Source organism: Leiobunum rupestre, chromosome 2 (assembly GCF_980474605.1).
Source record: "Leiobunum rupestre chromosome 2, qqLeiRupe1.1.hap1, whole genome shotgun sequence".
Classification (NCBI taxonomy): domain Eukaryota; kingdom Metazoa; phylum Arthropoda; class Arachnida; order Opiliones; family Sclerosomatidae; genus Leiobunum; species Leiobunum rupestre.
This window is the reverse complement of record NC_143385.1, coordinates 53,940,133-53,955,199: the sequence shown is the minus strand read 5'-3', so window position 1 is coordinate 53,955,199 and position 15,067 is coordinate 53,940,133. Positions and strand designations below refer to the sequence as shown.

The 15,067-nt window shown below is 34.5% G+C and overlaps 3 protein-coding genes across 14 annotated transcripts in view; 2 read left to right on the top strand and 1 right to left on the bottom strand.

The window, feature by feature from the left end:
• Window positions 1-1,055: 1,055 nt before the first annotated feature.
• Vps2 (vacuolar protein sorting 2) lies at window positions 1,056-2,340 on the bottom strand. Of its 7 annotated transcripts, none has more exons than XM_090165838.1 (5): window positions 2,245-2,340; window positions 2,119-2,168; window positions 1,848-2,059; window positions 1,616-1,795; window positions 1,056-1,557 (listed from the first exon to the last, which is right to left on the bottom strand). In XM_090165838.1, exons 3-5 carry the CDS (start codon window positions 2,019-2,021, stop codon window positions 1,249-1,251), a joined length of 663 nt encoding a protein of 220 aa, XP_090021964.1. In that variant the 5' UTR covers window positions 2,022-2,059; window positions 2,119-2,168; window positions 2,245-2,340; the 3' UTR covers window positions 1,056-1,248. The 7 variants fall into 7 exon arrangements, with proteins under 7 accessions (XP_090021964.1, XP_090021961.1, XP_090021963.1 ...); XM_090165835.1 differs by having other exon boundaries at window positions 1,848-2,043; XM_090165837.1 differs by having other exon boundaries at window positions 2,123-2,168.
• On the top strand, window positions 2,341-12,768 carry fmt (phosphatase 6 regulatory subunit 1-like protein fmt). Of its 2 annotated transcripts, XM_090165832.1 has the most exons (23): window positions 2,342-2,573; window positions 2,860-2,910; window positions 2,982-3,130; window positions 3,196-3,469; window positions 3,781-3,918; window positions 3,978-4,156; window positions 4,232-4,345; window positions 4,405-4,627; window positions 4,826-4,978; window positions 5,045-5,238; window positions 5,297-5,501; window positions 5,562-5,651; window positions 5,862-5,959; window positions 6,025-6,082; window positions 6,215-6,351; window positions 6,425-6,564; window positions 6,629-6,785; window positions 8,623-8,693; window positions 8,758-8,824; window positions 8,894-9,001; window positions 9,116-9,268; window positions 10,515-10,672; window positions 11,664-12,768. In XM_090165832.1, the coding sequence occupies exons 3-22, from the start codon at window positions 2,991-2,993 to the stop codon at window positions 10,660-10,662; spliced, it is 2,847 nt and encodes a 948-aa protein (XP_090021958.1). In that variant the 5' UTR covers window positions 2,342-2,573; window positions 2,860-2,910; window positions 2,982-2,990; the 3' UTR covers window positions 10,663-10,672; window positions 11,664-12,768. The 2 variants fall into 2 exon arrangements, with proteins under 2 accessions (XP_090021959.1, XP_090021958.1); XM_090165833.1 differs by lacking the exon at window positions 11,664-12,768 and having other exon boundaries at window positions 2,341-2,573; window positions 6,644-6,785; window positions 10,515-11,651.
• Window positions 12,769-14,061: 1,293 nt separating this feature from the next.
• Window positions 14,062-15,067, top strand: part of LOC149958402 (SIN3-HDAC complex-associated factor) — a 55,624-nt gene continuing 54,618 nt past the window's right edge. For 3 of the 5 annotated variants that reach the window (XM_090165829.1, XM_090165830.1, XM_090165828.1), the window contains exon 1: window positions 14,064-14,259. The gene's annotated coding sequence lies outside the window, so the exon portion shown is untranslated. Of the gene's footprint in view, window positions 14,260-14,447; window positions 14,466-15,067 lie in introns of those variants that run through there. The other 2 variants (XM_090165823.1, XM_090165827.1) reach the window with 2 other exon arrangements.

The window sequence follows — 15,067 nt, the reverse complement described above, 5'->3', positions numbered from 1 at the left end:
AGCACCAGTTGTTTCAATTTGTACCACAAAAGGAAGGTCAAACAATGTATTATATTGTTGGTGGTGTTCATAACAAACTTTCTGAATCAGTTTCGTTGAATTTATTAAATCCGCAAGTAAAAAGAAGCACTGATGAGCCGCAAAAATCCATTGCAACTGAAAAGTGTCCTAAACTAGCACAGCAAAATATGGGCCTTGTGAATTCTCAATCTGATCCAGAAGAAGATGCTTACAATGTGCAATTAAACAATTTTATGGCAGATAAACCTGCTGTCTTATTACTAGAATTATTTGAAATTCTCATACGCAAGCCCACAGAACTTGAAGACCAAATGATAACATGGGCTGAGCATAAACAGTACCATACACTGAAGTTCATACTATGCCTGACCATGGATGGACGCATAGTTCACGTGTCTAAAGCCTTCGGTGGGAGCTTTAGCAATATCTATATCCTGGAAAAGTGTGGGTTAGTTCAACAACTCGAGAAGGGTGACATTCTTATTTCCTTGTCCAAGTTCAATGATTCAAGCGATGAGAGCTTCACGTGTGCTGAAGTTTATGACAAGTCCAGTATTAGTTTTCTTTACCCCAGTGATATACCTAATCTCAATAACTTGAAAGAGTTTCTTAAGAAACTTGCTAGTCATGTTCGCAACCGTTATGGTGTTTTGCAACATTTCATCCCAGTTGATTTTATTTTGGGAACGGGTCCTGGTTTTGATATGGTTGATAAAATGATAACCGTTTCATGTGTCTTCATTAATTATTGCTTAAAAAGCAAGATGTAATTTTTCTCTGGCATCGTTTCCTTGTAAATGCAAAAGTTTTGTATTTCCTTGTTTTTGTGAAACTTGTTGAAATGTCAGTTTACTAATTTTTTGAGCTATTGAAAGCAGTATTATTTCTGATATTAATATATTGTATATTTACTACTAGTTGAACCAGAAATAGTTGTTTTCAACGATTTGGTCAATGTGATAAAATAAAGTTCTAAAAATACCAATTTCTTGTTTCCAATATTTAATCTTTAATACAATGACAAGCAAATTGAAAACTTTTTTAAAAATATTTTATTATTTCTATTACATTTAAAAAAAAAGACAGTACCTATTTTATGTACCAAATAATTACATCAGGCTTAAACAATAGGCAAAATTTGGCCTTTTATAACCGAATTATTACAATTAGCATTATCCAATAGCTGTACAATGTGGAAAAACTTATGTACAAGATTAAATTTTGACTTCACTCTCGTCTTAAATTGTCCAATCTGGCTTGTAAATCAGCGTCAGCATCTGCAACAGCTGTTTTTGTACCAGATTGTGCGGGTACGGATAAGGAACCAGAGGCAGTGGGTAAATCAGTCAACTTGTCATTCAACTGTAATCCCAGCTCATCTAAGACTTGAGACACAATTGCATCACTCTCCTCTTCATCATCTTCATCACCCATTGCATCATCTATTGCGTCGTTCATCATTTCTTCTTTCATATCCATTATTTCAGATTGTTTCTCGAATTCTTGCATGATCTTTTGAATTTGTGGTAGATTTAGCTGTAATAATAGAAATAATTAATATAACTGTGTAGTTCATTAATGCAGAAATACAGACCTGCTTGTTCATATTCTGCATCGCTTTTGTGACACCTTTCATGGCCTGGGCCATGGTGTTTTGTGACCTAAGTGTCTGAATTTTTAACGAAACAGCCTGGATGTTTGCTCGCATTAGAATAAATTTTCGAACATAACGACGAGTTCTCACTAGATCTTTAGCCATAATTTTCACAGCATCCTATCAAAATAGGATTAATGATAGTAAAAGAGTATTTCTATGGTTTTGGTACCATTTGACCATCCTTGGCCATTTTCTTAATATCGTTAATAATTTTCTTCTCTTGCTGTTCCATTTTTGCACGTTCCCGGTCTAGATCACGCATAGCTTTGTTTAGAGCACGCTGATTTTGACGAAGCATTTCCTCAGGTGTCTTACGACGTCCGAATAAAAATTCAAGAGGCATGCTGGCTTTTTAAGAGGAAGTACTTAAAACGAATAGTTCTGTCAGTGTCAATGAATTAGATAAGCAAAATAGGAAGCCAAGCAAACAACCAACTTACCTACTCTATCAACTAATTTACTGTTACACTTGTGACTTTGGGATTAACAACTAGGGTTTTGTTTTTAATGGATAATTAGTAGCTAATAGTAGTAGAAAAGTAATGAAAAATTTATAAAACACCTACAAAAGTGAGTCACAACTCACAAGTTATCCGAAATAGGAGTTGCACAACACCACCTAAATCCTTGAACTGTTTGGTAGGTTCAACGCTAGATGGAGACACGCCGCGGTTCATTCACGCCATTTTCCCGTAATGAGAAAAAACTCCGCCAATCTACGTGGGTAATAAAATCTAAATAATAACGTTAGTTCAAGCGTTAACTCGGTGTTTTAATTTTTAATTAGGATTAGTTAACTATAAAGTTTTATTTAAATTTTGTTCTTTTAAATGCGGATGGATTTTTAAATGCATTATCGGGCGTGAAAGTTTGAAAACATTGCGCCTAAGCCTTGGTAAATACGTTTTTGTTCAATTTATATATTTTACGTCCTAGGCCTAATAATAGAGTAGTAGTAGTAAAAGGATGGATAGTAAATTTCCCTTAACGATTCATAGATTCATAAAAGATAATGGGCTTTCCGTATTTCCTTAATAAAATCCCTAGGTATTTCCTGCATAATTATTGTTTGGTATAACGTTTAGACATAAAACAAACAATATTTATATTTGAAAACTGGGGGGTGTGTGTACTTGGTGCCTGACTGCCTGTTTTGATTTTAATAATTGTTGTTATTATAGGTAGCAAAATGCGAGGTGTCTAACTTGATTAACTGTTGTTGATATATACCAGTCAGTAGTCATTATAAAATTTATTTATTATATAATTTATTTCTGAGGTTTATCGTTTTACGAATATATAGAAATCAAACATGTTTTGGAAGTTTAATTTAATAAGCACCTCTCGGGTGGAAACGTTACTTAGCAAAGAAAATGTCACCCTCAAAGAACTTATGGATGAGGATGATATATTACAAGAATGTAAAGCACAGTCCAAAAATTTAATAGAATTGTAAGTATTTATTATATTTTGTATTATTGAATGGTTGACCTTACAAATTCGATATAAAATTTCAGTATTATTCAACCTGAATCCATGGATGAATTAGTTACTTCTATAACCCAGGAACCCTCTGAGGAAATTGAAGAGAAAAGCCGATACAAGTACCCAAATATTGCCTGTGAACTTTTAACCTCCGATGTACCACAGATAAACGATGCTTTAGTTGGCAACGAAGCGTTGCTGAATAAGCTTTACGCTTATATAGACACGGAAAAACCTTTAAATCCATTATTAGCTAGTTTCTTCAGTAAAACATTTAGTCTTCTAATTTCCAAGAAAACCGAACAGGTGGGTTCCTTAATATTTGTCATGGTGTGTGATTAACCAAATTAAATGTGTTGCTTTAAATGTTTAAATTATTTTTATTTTTAAAATAATAAATTAGTTTGAATGTGTGCCAGTTTGAGCATTGGCATGCAAAAATTTAAGAAATTATCTTATTTGATATTGTCTTATGATATCATAGTAATTAATATTGCTGTTATTCATAGATATTGTCATGTTTATAGGCATGTTGTTACGAAAGACTATTTATATTGGCATGACCACTGTTAAGCTTTGAAACTTGTAGTAATACAAACAATCATTTAACCACACAGATATTTGAATTCCTAAAATCCAAAGAGGACTTCCTATCGCTAATATTGAACCATATTGAAACGTCGGCCATCATGGATCTCCTCTTACGAATGGTGACCTGCACAGAAAATAATGATTCACACGCAACAGTAGTAAAGGTACTATGCCTTTGGGAAGAAAATATTACTTTACATATAATGTTATTAATTTTTTTCAGTGGCTGCACGAACAGAACCTAATTAAGCGTCTTATAAGCCTCGTTGATCCTGCCCATAGCGAAGAGCGAAACACAAATGCTTCACAGGCACTTTGTGATATTGTTAAGGCTAGCCGCGAGTACATGTCCCTCATGCAAGAAAAAGCTGAGCCAAATCCGCTTCTAGATGCAATAGAATCGTAAATGGCTCAATGTTTTCATCATTTTTAAAAACTTGCCCTCTGAAGATAAATTTTCATACTTTTTCTATACAGCACTGAAAGTATTTCAGAGTTACTAGATCATATGTTTGGCAACGAAAAGCAGGAATGCGTTCTAGTCAGTGGAATACTTGCCATTTTGTCATTGTTAGAATTCAAAAAGCAAGGGTGTGTTTTGATCTTGTTTTTACACTAGTTCAATTTCAAGCAATGGTTAATACGTTTAGGCCTGCTGGACAGTATCAGAATAACCAGCCTGGTCAGCTCCAGCCACCTGCGCAAGCTGAAAATGCTCCTCAATGCTTCGCTTCCTTATTTTTTGGCAATAACGGACCTGAGCAAATGACACCTTTAGACGCTGAAAGACTGAATCTTGGTGTGGATAAAGTTCTGGCTGCCCTTATGCCACGCCTATCTGATTTCACCAAACTATTACTAGAACCACCTGTGGTAAGAAGCTTTATTTTTTACGGCATTTTGGAGTTAAAAATGTGGGTGAAAGTCGTTGTTAGGCCTTTGTCAAAATCATGCTATCATGTTTTATTTTAAAGTTTCAGCCTTTATTAGGTCTGTAGTGTATTGAAACTGAAATAAATCTAATATTAGCATATTTGTTTTTTAATGGCATATTTAACCTTTCCTTTATAGAAACCATCATTTTCAACTACCCTAGGAGTTTTAGAAACTCCTTTAGGCTGGACGCGTTTGGAAGTAGCGCATTTGTTGAGCGCTCTATTGAACACTAACAATCACGAGGTCAACACTCAGTTATCAAATCTAGGAACTTTGAATGTCCTTTTGGTAAATTTATGAATTTAAATGTTGAAAAGAACAGCCATGTTAACTTTTACTACTCTTCTTCTGTAGGAATTGTTCTTTAAGTACTCGTGGAACAATTTCTTACACACTCAGGTGGAACAGTTAGTAGGCACCATTTTACGTAATAGTCCGACTAGTGACCAAGAGGGAAACAAAGTACATCCACTTTTGGACCAACTTTTCACCCAAGGCAAAATTATCCAGCGAATACTTGAAGCGTGGGATGATAATGAAACTGAACAGTAAGTATACCAAATTTATTATAATTTATATACAGCTAACAAGCTTTTATCTTTTCAGGATTAAACCTGGTAGCCATCGGAGGGGATACATGGGTCACTTGATCAAGATTGCTAATCACATTGTGCAAAATGCAGAAAGTGGGCCTAACAATGATCAAATAGAAAGCTTAATAAAAGACCTACCTGAAGACTGTACTAAACGGTGGAATGAGTTTGTAAATGAAGTACTGGCTGATGTCAACAAGAAACATAACACTCCATTGGTACGAAATCTTGATTGAAATTGAAATCTTTGGAGGTTTTTCATTCTATGAATTTATTAGGTTGGAGTTCCTCTACCCACAAGTTCGCTGGATGACGACTGCGCTGATTTCAGAGAAATCCAGTTCTCGCAGGAAACTGCTCTTCAACAGGTTAGTTATTTTTTGACTGTTCAAATATATTTTATGGAATTTGTATAGCATTGTATAGTGCTTACGAGTTTGAAACTGTTATATAGCACCATATGTAGAATTGATATTTATGTGTTGTGAACCCATGTATATAGCCTAAATTGCATTTGAGGAAAGGTTTTAAGCCAGATTAGATTTGAAATTACTTTTAATCAAATGCAATTTTGGCAGGCATTTTCTGATTACCAGATGCAACAAATGACGAGTAATTTTGTTGACCAGTTTGGCTTTAATGATGAGGAGTTCTTAGAAACCGAGGAGAGCATTACGTAAGTTTTGAATATTCATTCAAGATTATGTATATGGTAATTGAACCGAAATCTAAAATTTGTAGTGGTCAACTGGATCGGCTTGCTCGAGTCAACTTCCAATTTGTGGGAGAAGATAATATGGTTTGTTAATATATCTAAATATTTTGATGCTTGAAATGTCACTTTGATATTCTAAGCCTTGGTGCTTTTGTAATAAATTTGTTAAATGAACGATGTATATTTAGTATTAAATATATTTGTTCATCTTTGCAGCAAAGGACGTCGGAATTATTTGAGCAAACATGTAGGGAACGTAACTACAACTTGGGCGATGCTGATAGCGATGAGGATGTGTGGGAAGACAAAGAGAAAGAAATAACTTTCGCTTCAGAACTGAGAAATGAAAGAAGGTAGAGGATATTAGTTGTCATTCCTATTTCTCAGTAAAATAAACAAACAATACAAAATTTTCTTTATCTCCAGCCGATTATCAACTCAAAATAGTGGTGATAGTAGTGACTCGGACGAGGAAGTATCTAAACCATCCGGAATGGCCACTAGCGCCCCCATTCCCACTCCCCATGCGGCTGATGAAGTAAAAATGGAAGTTGACCAAAGTGACCGTGAGTTTAGCTTTAGTTGCATGATGCAGTAGATTTTTTGGATATTGACAGTTTCGAGAATTAGTTTCTTCTCGAACAGCTTGGGCAACCGCTTTTCCTCAGGCATCGGAAATGGTTCCTGTTGCTATGGACACCACTAATCCTTGGGACGTGGCCAATGCGAGTAACGGTGCCAGTGATCAAAGTTGGGCAGATTTCAGTAGTTTTTCTCCATTTTCAAGGTAATTATAAATTTTTGGTGTAGAGTAAGATTAGATTTGTATGGCTCTTGAGAAGTGGAGTCTAAATTGGGATGTTTCTTCAATATGTTGTCGAAATGGGCATGCTGCTTTAGAGTTAAGGCCTTAATGGACATGTTTCTTTAAAGATGTGGTTTAATGGCATAGTTCTTTTTCGAGATGGAGGTCTAAGAGCCTGTTGCAAAAGAATTTTGGTCTAGGATTTGCCAATATAACTTCTATGGTCGAATCCTCGCCAAGCATACTTTTGCAACAGGCCCTAAATGGGCACAACTCTTTAGAGATGGAGGTCAAAATGGGCATAGTTCTTAAGAGATTTAGTTCAAAATTGTCATACCTCTTTAGAGATAAATGGGCATGGTTCTATGGGAATAGGGTCTGCGTGGGCATGGTTCTATGGGTATACCCCTGTAGCGTAACCGACTTCAGAACAACTTCGTACCAACTTTTCATTTTTTATCATATCTAACATGACCATTTATATTTTCACTCAAAAAGGGACATTGTTAAAACACTACTCAAAACAAATCGCAAACCACGTCAGATGGCGCGTGAGTTAGTGCCAGTGAAGTAGACTGTGATGGGATGCACGGGTGGCGGGCGAGGTGATGTTTTTCACCCCGCCGCCCCATCACTCCGTCAAGCAGGAGCCACTCATTACTTCACTTAAACGCGTGATAGTTCGATGCTATTGTAGACTTAACTGAAAACAGGACAATTCTGTGTCCTGCAGCTTTCCCCAGGGACACCGGGATGGAGTACCGCAAAAAGGCACAGTCCCGTTCAAAACGGGACGTATGGTGACATTAATCGTATCTGACTGAAAAATGACCACTTATAATTGTAAATTTAAATTTCTATATGCGCGAGTTTTGAATGGATAAGTCGTTTTCAAGTCGGAAAACAGACCATAAATTACAGTTGGCATTCTGACTCAAAACCAATCTTATATGGTACATTCCAGAACTTTGATCTTATATTAGAAGTTAATAGCGATAGAAATCTTCATTAACCATATCTCTCCCTAACATTTAATTAATGAACGTGACCTACTCAATTTGATAGCTTTTTATAAATGCAAACAATTTCAGACTGAATATATGTTATTTTTCAAAAAAATTTAGTATAGAGAAGAAGCTATTTAAATTGTTTTTATTAAATTTTTACAGGCTATTAATTGGAAAATAAACTGTCGGATATAACTTAGCCATTGGGTTATATAAATGTGTAATGTCTTTTTCAAGTCAGGACAGTTATTATAATTGAGGGTCGGCGTTCGGACAGGACTTATTGAGTCAGTTTTGATTGTTGAACAAAAATCGAACTTTTGAAACAAAGGGTTGTTATTCCGACACTAAATACTTAATAGTTCTTACAATGTGCATTAAATATTTTGCCTATAAAATCTCAAGGCCTTTTGAAGTCATTTTTCGGTTGTTAACCACTGTTTGGACCACTATCCAACTACAAGGGGTAGGGTCTATGTGGGCATGGTTCTATGGATATAAAGTCTTAAGGGGGCATGGCTCTTTAGGTAGAGGGTGCAGTACTGGATTTCCCATTAGGCACACTAGGCACGTGCCTAAGGCCGCTAATTTCTGGTTGTTTTTATTTTTATTATTTTAAGTGCGCCATTTCAATTAGTGCCTAGGGTGGCAAATTTGTAAATCCGGCTCTGAAAGGGTGCAATTGGGCATGGGCAACTTTCGTTAGATGGAGGGGGGGGGGATAATAAATGGGCATTGCTGAATGGTTGAATTTACACTATTTTACCTGGAACAAGTAGCGCCTTCCTAACACCTGCTTTATTCCTTTACAGCTCAAATGAATTCTCCGTACCATCTCCAGTTGCTATGGAAACAGTTGTAGCTAAGGAAGAAACTAGTTCATGTTAGCAATAAAATTATAGAAATAACTATTATTAAGAAATATTAATTAGGAAATTATTTTTTAGCCATATCTCCTGCTATTCCTCCTTCTGTTGAGAAAGAAGTTAGAGCTATTAAAGTTGAACCTCCATTGTAAGTGTTTCTTCAGGTACTGCTTTATTTGCTGGATTCCCAGACATTAACTCTTTGAACTTTGTATAGACCTCCGATAAATGCAGTTCAATTAAATTCAGTTCCAGCAGAGGCTGTTCAAGTTAAACCAGCGGTGATAGACGATAGGAATACCAAAAAAGATACAAAACCTTTGACGTAATTAATATTTTTATAAACTCAAATACATTTTACAGCTATTTTAAAATAAGTCCATAGACTGTATATGTAGGGCTAATTTAAATAATTTACTAACTTAATTTATTACAAAAGTGAGGGGTCTCCTAAGCCAGCTGTTGTGGAAACACTCATAGTTAACCAATCTCCGACGTTGATTAAAGAGGCTGCTGATATTATACCCAAAGTGGAAAAGCATCAGTCACCCACAGCGATTACTAGTACTCCTGTTATCAGTACTCCAGAAAAGTGCGTTCTGGTTGTTTGCTCAATTATTTGTTGTTCTACAATATTCATTTAACCAAGACTTGGCTAGTCCTTGGATTAGTAATATTAACTTACACTTACTCGATATAGAACTACAGTAGGGCTGTGTGAGTAGTGGTTTTATGCAATAATTGGATACAGAGTATCTGAATTTTTTCGCGTCGAGTACTAAGTCAGGTAGTATTTTACTTTTTAGTTGAGTTGGGTAATAGAGTACGCGATTAAGCCAAAAAATTCCGTATTTGAGTAGTCAAGTAGTTAAGAAAAGCGTTCGGGTACTCTATTAACTTTTTGTTCGGGTAATTTACTTCAATTATTCATAACGGTATACTTGAATATTCATAACTGTATTAAATTTGGTGTATGATAATTCATAACGAATTCACAATTTAAATCTGAATAATTGACTGATTAATGGTATTAAACATTTAATCTACTAACATCGCCCAAACAGTCATCCGAAATCAAGGAGAAGAAAAGGCCAAGTGTCAAAGTAACTCTCAAAACCAAAACTAAAACTTAACACTAGTCAAACGAGGAATTTCAAAATTGGACAGCCACACTATGGCACGATTGTTGAATGTCAACTGAACTTTCCCTCAAGGTCATGGAAAGTGGGGGTTAAACTGATTTTACCATTCAATCATTGTTTCCCTCCCTTCCCTTTTCCCCCTCTTTTTCAGTTACAAACCTATTCTAATACAGTAATATTGGAGAATGTCGCGTTGAAATTATTGGGGTGGAAACAAATAGTAAAATACTTGTTGAATAGTAGAGTACCCAAACATGATGTGAAAAATAATAACCTGACAAATTCAGCAAGGTGGCTTATTCGAGTACCCGAGTATTTAAATTTTAGATAATCAACGAGTATTGCATTTTTCTTAATCAAGTTTACGAGTTCGGGTACACGACCTAAAAAAATGTTAGATACTTGATGATGATAATTGAGTACTCGCACAGCCCTACACTACAGCTTTATAGGGTGTCTCTCAGAGTGAATAAAAAGTTGGGCAGGGGGATTCTGCTTGAGCAGGATGTTGCTTCAGCAAAATGTAGGTACCAGCTGTAAAAGCAGTAAAAAATGCATTGCCAGATACAAGATGCAATAAAATCAGTGTTATATCTAGTAAACATATTATTAATCCAAGAATAGACTTTCGTATGTATGTGTCAAAAAGCTTGAATTTGTTTTGTACAATTAAACTAAACTAAAAACATTTGATAGGGTGAAAGAAGTGGAGGCTTGGAGTCCAACGTTAGGCCAAGCAGCCAATCAGAGTGCTCCCAATGCTTTAGCAGCTTCCTCGACACCCACAGCTCCAGCGCCAATGGTAACCCCACCACCGGCTTGTGTACAAAATGGACCTGTTTGAAGCTAGTGCGGTAATGTAACAACATTTTTATCGTAGCAATTTAAAAAACTCAGTGCGTGCGTAAAAATAAGAGAGACAAAACTATAAAGTACTCTTTTAATTAATCAGAATTAATGCATCAGTTGAAATGTGTATACTTCACAGAATCCTTTCTTTCCCTAAACCTTATCCCAGTTTGGATATGCCCCAATGTTTTTCTTAATTTCGTTACTCGGAATTCATGTCTAAAACTAGCACTAAAAAATTATTTTGCCCATTTATACAATTACTTTTTTATCGTGTTATGCAATTTTAATACTTTGTTATATTTAGCTTTGTTAATAAAAAAAATAACAATCTTAAAAGGTTATTTTAAGAATTTCACTTCGAATGTGTATGTTGCGTTCTCTAACAAAATTGTTAGTGCTAAAAATTAGCCAAGGCTTATCAGAATAAGGGCCAAGGCTTATGTGGCGAATTTAGCTAAAGTGTATAAAATTTTTAAAAAACCAAAATAATTTAGCTAATTTATTTTGTATTAAATTGGGTTTGTTTGGCGAATTTTCTATAATTCTCATTCAATTTAGTATTATTAAAAATTTGATATGCGTTCAGTATGAATTGGTAATCCTATGAAGCCAATTTTTCCTGGTTTATTGGTATCAAAATGCCAGTATAGCGTTTTCATAATTTAAATTGCCAAGGCTCACTTTGGCATTATTATGTGTTTTAAGCTGGTTATGTTTTTTTGTTAATTGATTTTGCGTAAATTTCACCTTACGTGAACAAAATGCTTTTTAAAATATAGACTAACATTATAGCACACTTAATAGTACAATAAAAATGTGGAAATGCAGTATATTTAGTTAACAATGCATATCGGCCAGCAAATATCATTTTAAAAATACGTGTAATTAATAAAAACTCCGAAATGGTGCAAGCATTTGTAATATAGTCAGAAATATGGCCTAGAAAATTAGCGAGACTGGAAAAATGTGTTTCATACAAACTTGTACATTTAGTTTTCAGACTCATGGGACTGATTGGAATTTTTTAAGTGCGAAGCTTGCAGTTTAATGAACTAAATACTTGCTTCGACCTTGTGGTGGAGTGGGTTTATGTGAGATTTTCGCGATGAAAAAGAATGTGAATTTCTGTGAGTAAGGGAGTACACTTTTTTACTTGCGAATAGGATGGAACCCTAAAGGTTATAACCTTTATTTAAGCGTAAGAATGTTACACTCTTTAAATACGGGATGTCAAAAATACTATTTGTGATGTTAAAATGTACGTAAAAACTTAAATTATTGGTCAGTGTAAAGCAACTTGCGATAACTCTGAAATTTTGAGCAGGAAATCTAAATCTTTTCCCTCCTACAGTTACTGTTTTAATTCATTTAATAGCCTGATTATTTTTTAATTCTGGAGTGTTAAAATATAAACTAATTTCGTATTCTTAGATGACGTTATACTTAGTTTTAGTTAATGTTTTACTTTACGTTTCAAAGGCTTAATTTTTCAGTCAGTTAGTTAACAAAAATATAATTCTTTATTATTCAGTTTGAAAATTTACTGTCTTAAGGGAAAATATTTAGGTACCAACTGAATTAATTTAAAGCTAAGCCTAAATTGCACTGAAATAGAGCTGTGAAATTTCTCTCGCAAATTTAGGCTTTCGAAACAATCTTAAAAGTAGGAGAGTTAAGAAAACATATGTTTAAATATAATTGTAGAGTTCGTAAAGCTCTACCCAACAAAACAGGCAAATTAAGGTATAAGATTCATATCGGTTGTTGTTTTAATAATTTAGAATAAAAATATAAACATGAAAGAAAATATATATTACAGCTCACGTAGGTACAAAAACTTTGCGTTGGTCTTTATTTTTAACATTCTGTACACAATTGTACAATATTGCTCATAAAAATGTGTCATAAAACCCATGATGCTCTTCTAAAATTAAGCAATTTTAGCTAACAAAGTTAAAAATTGAATTTAGAAGTTTCAGTGAAAGATATCAGGAAACTATAGCACTGTCAAAACTTCCTGGGATTGCAATGGTTTTGTAGAATTAAGTTCAAAGTCTATTATTACAAATTAAACTTATGATGAGGTTTTTTTTCTTGATATTCGGTGCCTTTTGCGTATTCCAGTGTTTTGTAAATTGGGTTTATGCTGTTCTAAGGATTAATTCGAATGAGCATTTTTTGTCTGTTTGACAAAAAAGAAGGCATAACTGAACTCGTTCATTATGGAAAATTGAGGTTGTTTTCACAGGCCCTGCTTCAAATTATGTATTTTGTATTTTACAATATGAAATATGTATCCAACCAATTTTTGTGCAATGTTGGCTTTTTGTAATGTAGCTTTTTTTTTTTTAAAAGCCAGGTAATTATGATGGTATATCAGCTGGATTAATACTAAACAGGGGCTTATGTAAATTGACATCTTTTTTTAAATTATAATGTAGATTTCGAAATCATTGTGAAAAAGTTTTGAAAACTTTTATTTAAATTTCTCTTCGTTTATTAAAATCAAGAGAAATTGTTTTATAAAAATAGGCCTAGCCCTTACACTACGATGTATTTCAATAAATAATTATTTTGATTTTTTTTGTGTAATTTGATTTTTGCGCCCAGTACAGTTAAATTCAATTTGGATTGAGGCTGTTGACTATCGGCTTTAACTTAGCGCGCGCAATATCGTAAGATTTTGAACGTAAAACCTTGGATAAATAATAGTAGTTCCTACCTGGATATATCACTCTAAATAGTTCCGCGTGCATTTCTTAAGTGTTTGTTACGGGTTTTGCGTTGTAGAAGGCTACGTGTTACGGGAGTTTCGGAAATTACCCGCTAACTCAGCCAAAGCGGCGCTGCTATCTCAAAAGCCATTTGCTGATCAGATTTTTTTTTCAAGTGATATATCCAGATAGGAACTACTATTACCAAGAATGTATTGAAGTTATTTCAATACATTCTTGCTATTATTAATCCACGGTAAAACCCTGTTGAAGAACTAGCTTCTCCCCTTGCTAATGGAAACTAAGGAAACAAGCTTTACGCGGTATTTTTCGAAAGGCAATTTTTTCCCCTTAGTTTTGCTAAGAAATTACGTCACTTCAAAAATGGCCAACTTTCTGATAGCACGGCCTATAGCGCGAAGGATCGTTGCGTTTACCGTGTGAAAGTTGGTACACATGCCAATGCAACTCAACTGGTACTACGTTAAAATGTTTGAAGACCCTCGTATTTCCATTTGTTTGGTCTCTAGAAATATTTACATTAGAGCATGGAAGAAGAAGCATGATTAGAGCAAGTGCTGACGCTCACGCTGATAGGCCAAAAATTGTTTTAAAAATTACGTCATGAATATCGTCCGCTACTTACCAAAAGGCACAAAAGTTTTTTATTCGTCCTCGCGGTAGGAAGTCGTCCCGGTGTTATTGCTTTGTATATTTTTTATAAATTTGAGCAATTATCTATTTATTAAAGGTTTTAAACTTATTTTTGTCTATTGAAATACGATAATTGAGCTTTCAGAAGAGTTGACAAAAGTTTTGAAAGTTGAATTTTGACGTTACAAGACTTCGAGGGTCAGCGTTCACGGCGTGGTGTGGTGAGTAGGCGAAAATCTTAAATCCTTTTTTGTGGAACAATGACTTGGGCCTATTTTGGTAGGTGAACTAGTTGTTACGTATTGGTAGAACCTAACGTGCCCTACAGGAACTTCCAAAACAGTTTTAGTTGAAATTGCTTCGCCACTACTGCATATAACCACTGATGTTACTTATGTAATTAAACCTTTTGGTAATTAATTTGTTGGTATGTCTACTTTAAATTATTATAAAAACGTGTACTTCGAGAGATAGTTAATTATGTTGTCAATACATTTTTAACTGATGCAGAAATGTAAAAAATCCATTGTTTGTTGGTAACTTTTCATATCAGTAATAGACATACTTGTGCCATTTTAAACGAAAGTAATAATTACAAGCTTTTACAACAAATATAGTAATATACCTTTTATTTTCTGCTTATCAATAACTGATAATGTTGTTAATGTACTCGCTTTACGTGGGTCTTTGATGTAGACATATTTCGGCTCTTTTGCCTAGATTAATGAATATCTGCATATTTCTTCGCGCCCGACAAGTGCTGCCCTCTGTCGTAGACAGGCGGAAGTAAAATTTTAAATTTGAGAGAATCCCCTGAAGTGTTTGTTTTACGACTAAGCCCTCCGCGCGTGTTATGTAATTCGGTAAATGTGTTAGTAGGTCGTATAATACGTGACTTGGAAAGACGTTCACTTTATTTCACGATTGTGTTTAATGCTATTTAATCCATTGTACCTTTTTAAACGTTTCTTATCGTAATTGTCTTCCGAAAATGATCTGCTTTGCGTTTAAATGTTATTTTGAGTGGAA

Excerpts from the sequence above, each read along its gene's own strand:
- fmt (XM_090165832.1), top strand. The coding sequence starts at position 2,991 with ATGTTTTGGAAGTTTAATTTAATAAGCACCTCTCGGGTGGAAACGTTA. Across the intron at positions 6,352-6,424 it reads GAACTGAGAAATGAAAGAAG|CCGATTATCAACTCAAAATA; the intron begins GTAGAGGATATT and ends CTTTATCTCCAG. Across the intron at positions 6,565-6,628 it reads GGAAGTTGACCAAAGTGACC|TTTCTTCTCGAACAGCTTGG; the intron begins GTGAGTTTAGCT and ends TTCGAGAATTAG.
- Vps2 (XM_090165838.1), bottom strand. The coding sequence starts at position 2,021 with ATGCCTCTTGAATTTTTATTCGGACGTCGTAAGACACCTGAGGAAATG. Across the intron at positions 1,796-1,847 it reads TGGCCAAGGATGGTCAAATG|GATGCTGTGAAAATTATGGC; the intron begins GTACCAAAACCA and ends CTATTTTGATAG. Across the intron at positions 1,558-1,615 it reads TGCAGAATATGAACAAGCAG|CTAAATCTACCACAAATTCA; the intron begins GTCTGTATTTCT and ends CTATTATTACAG.